Source organism: Penaeus monodon, chromosome 33 (genome assembly GCF_015228065.2).
Source record: "Penaeus monodon isolate SGIC_2016 chromosome 33, NSTDA_Pmon_1, whole genome shotgun sequence".
Classification (NCBI taxonomy): Eukaryota; Metazoa; Arthropoda; class Malacostraca; order Decapoda; family Penaeidae; genus Penaeus; species Penaeus monodon.
Window position 1 is genome coordinate 16,973,650 of NC_051418.1, and position 205 is coordinate 16,973,854.

Consider the following 205-nt stretch of genomic DNA (forward strand, 5'->3'; position numbering starts at 1 on the left):
CAAGCTAGCATAGAGTACCTCCTCCACCAACATACCCGGAGATCAGCTGATTCCCGCGACGCGAGTGAGACTACCGGGATCCGACTCTGCAGCTGCGTGTCTACCATTGTGTGGCATATAATTTTTTTGGGGCGGACGCTATATCTTTTCAGTGATATATATGAGCAAATGGGAGTTCAATGCAGATAACAATGATGCAGTGATA

At 47.3% G+C, this 205-nt stretch overlaps 1 protein-coding gene across 1 annotated transcript in view; it reads right to left on the reverse strand.

The window, feature by feature from the left end:
* LOC119594106 (sialin-like) overlaps positions 1-70 on the reverse strand; it is a gene marked incomplete at its 5' end in the record, with an annotated part of 16,514 nt that extends 16,444 nt beyond the window's left edge. The window contains 1 exon segment of the mRNA XM_037943163.1: positions 36-70. Coding sequence (XP_037799091.1) covers positions 36-70 — 35 coding nt within the window.
* Positions 71-205: the final 135 nt, after the last annotated feature.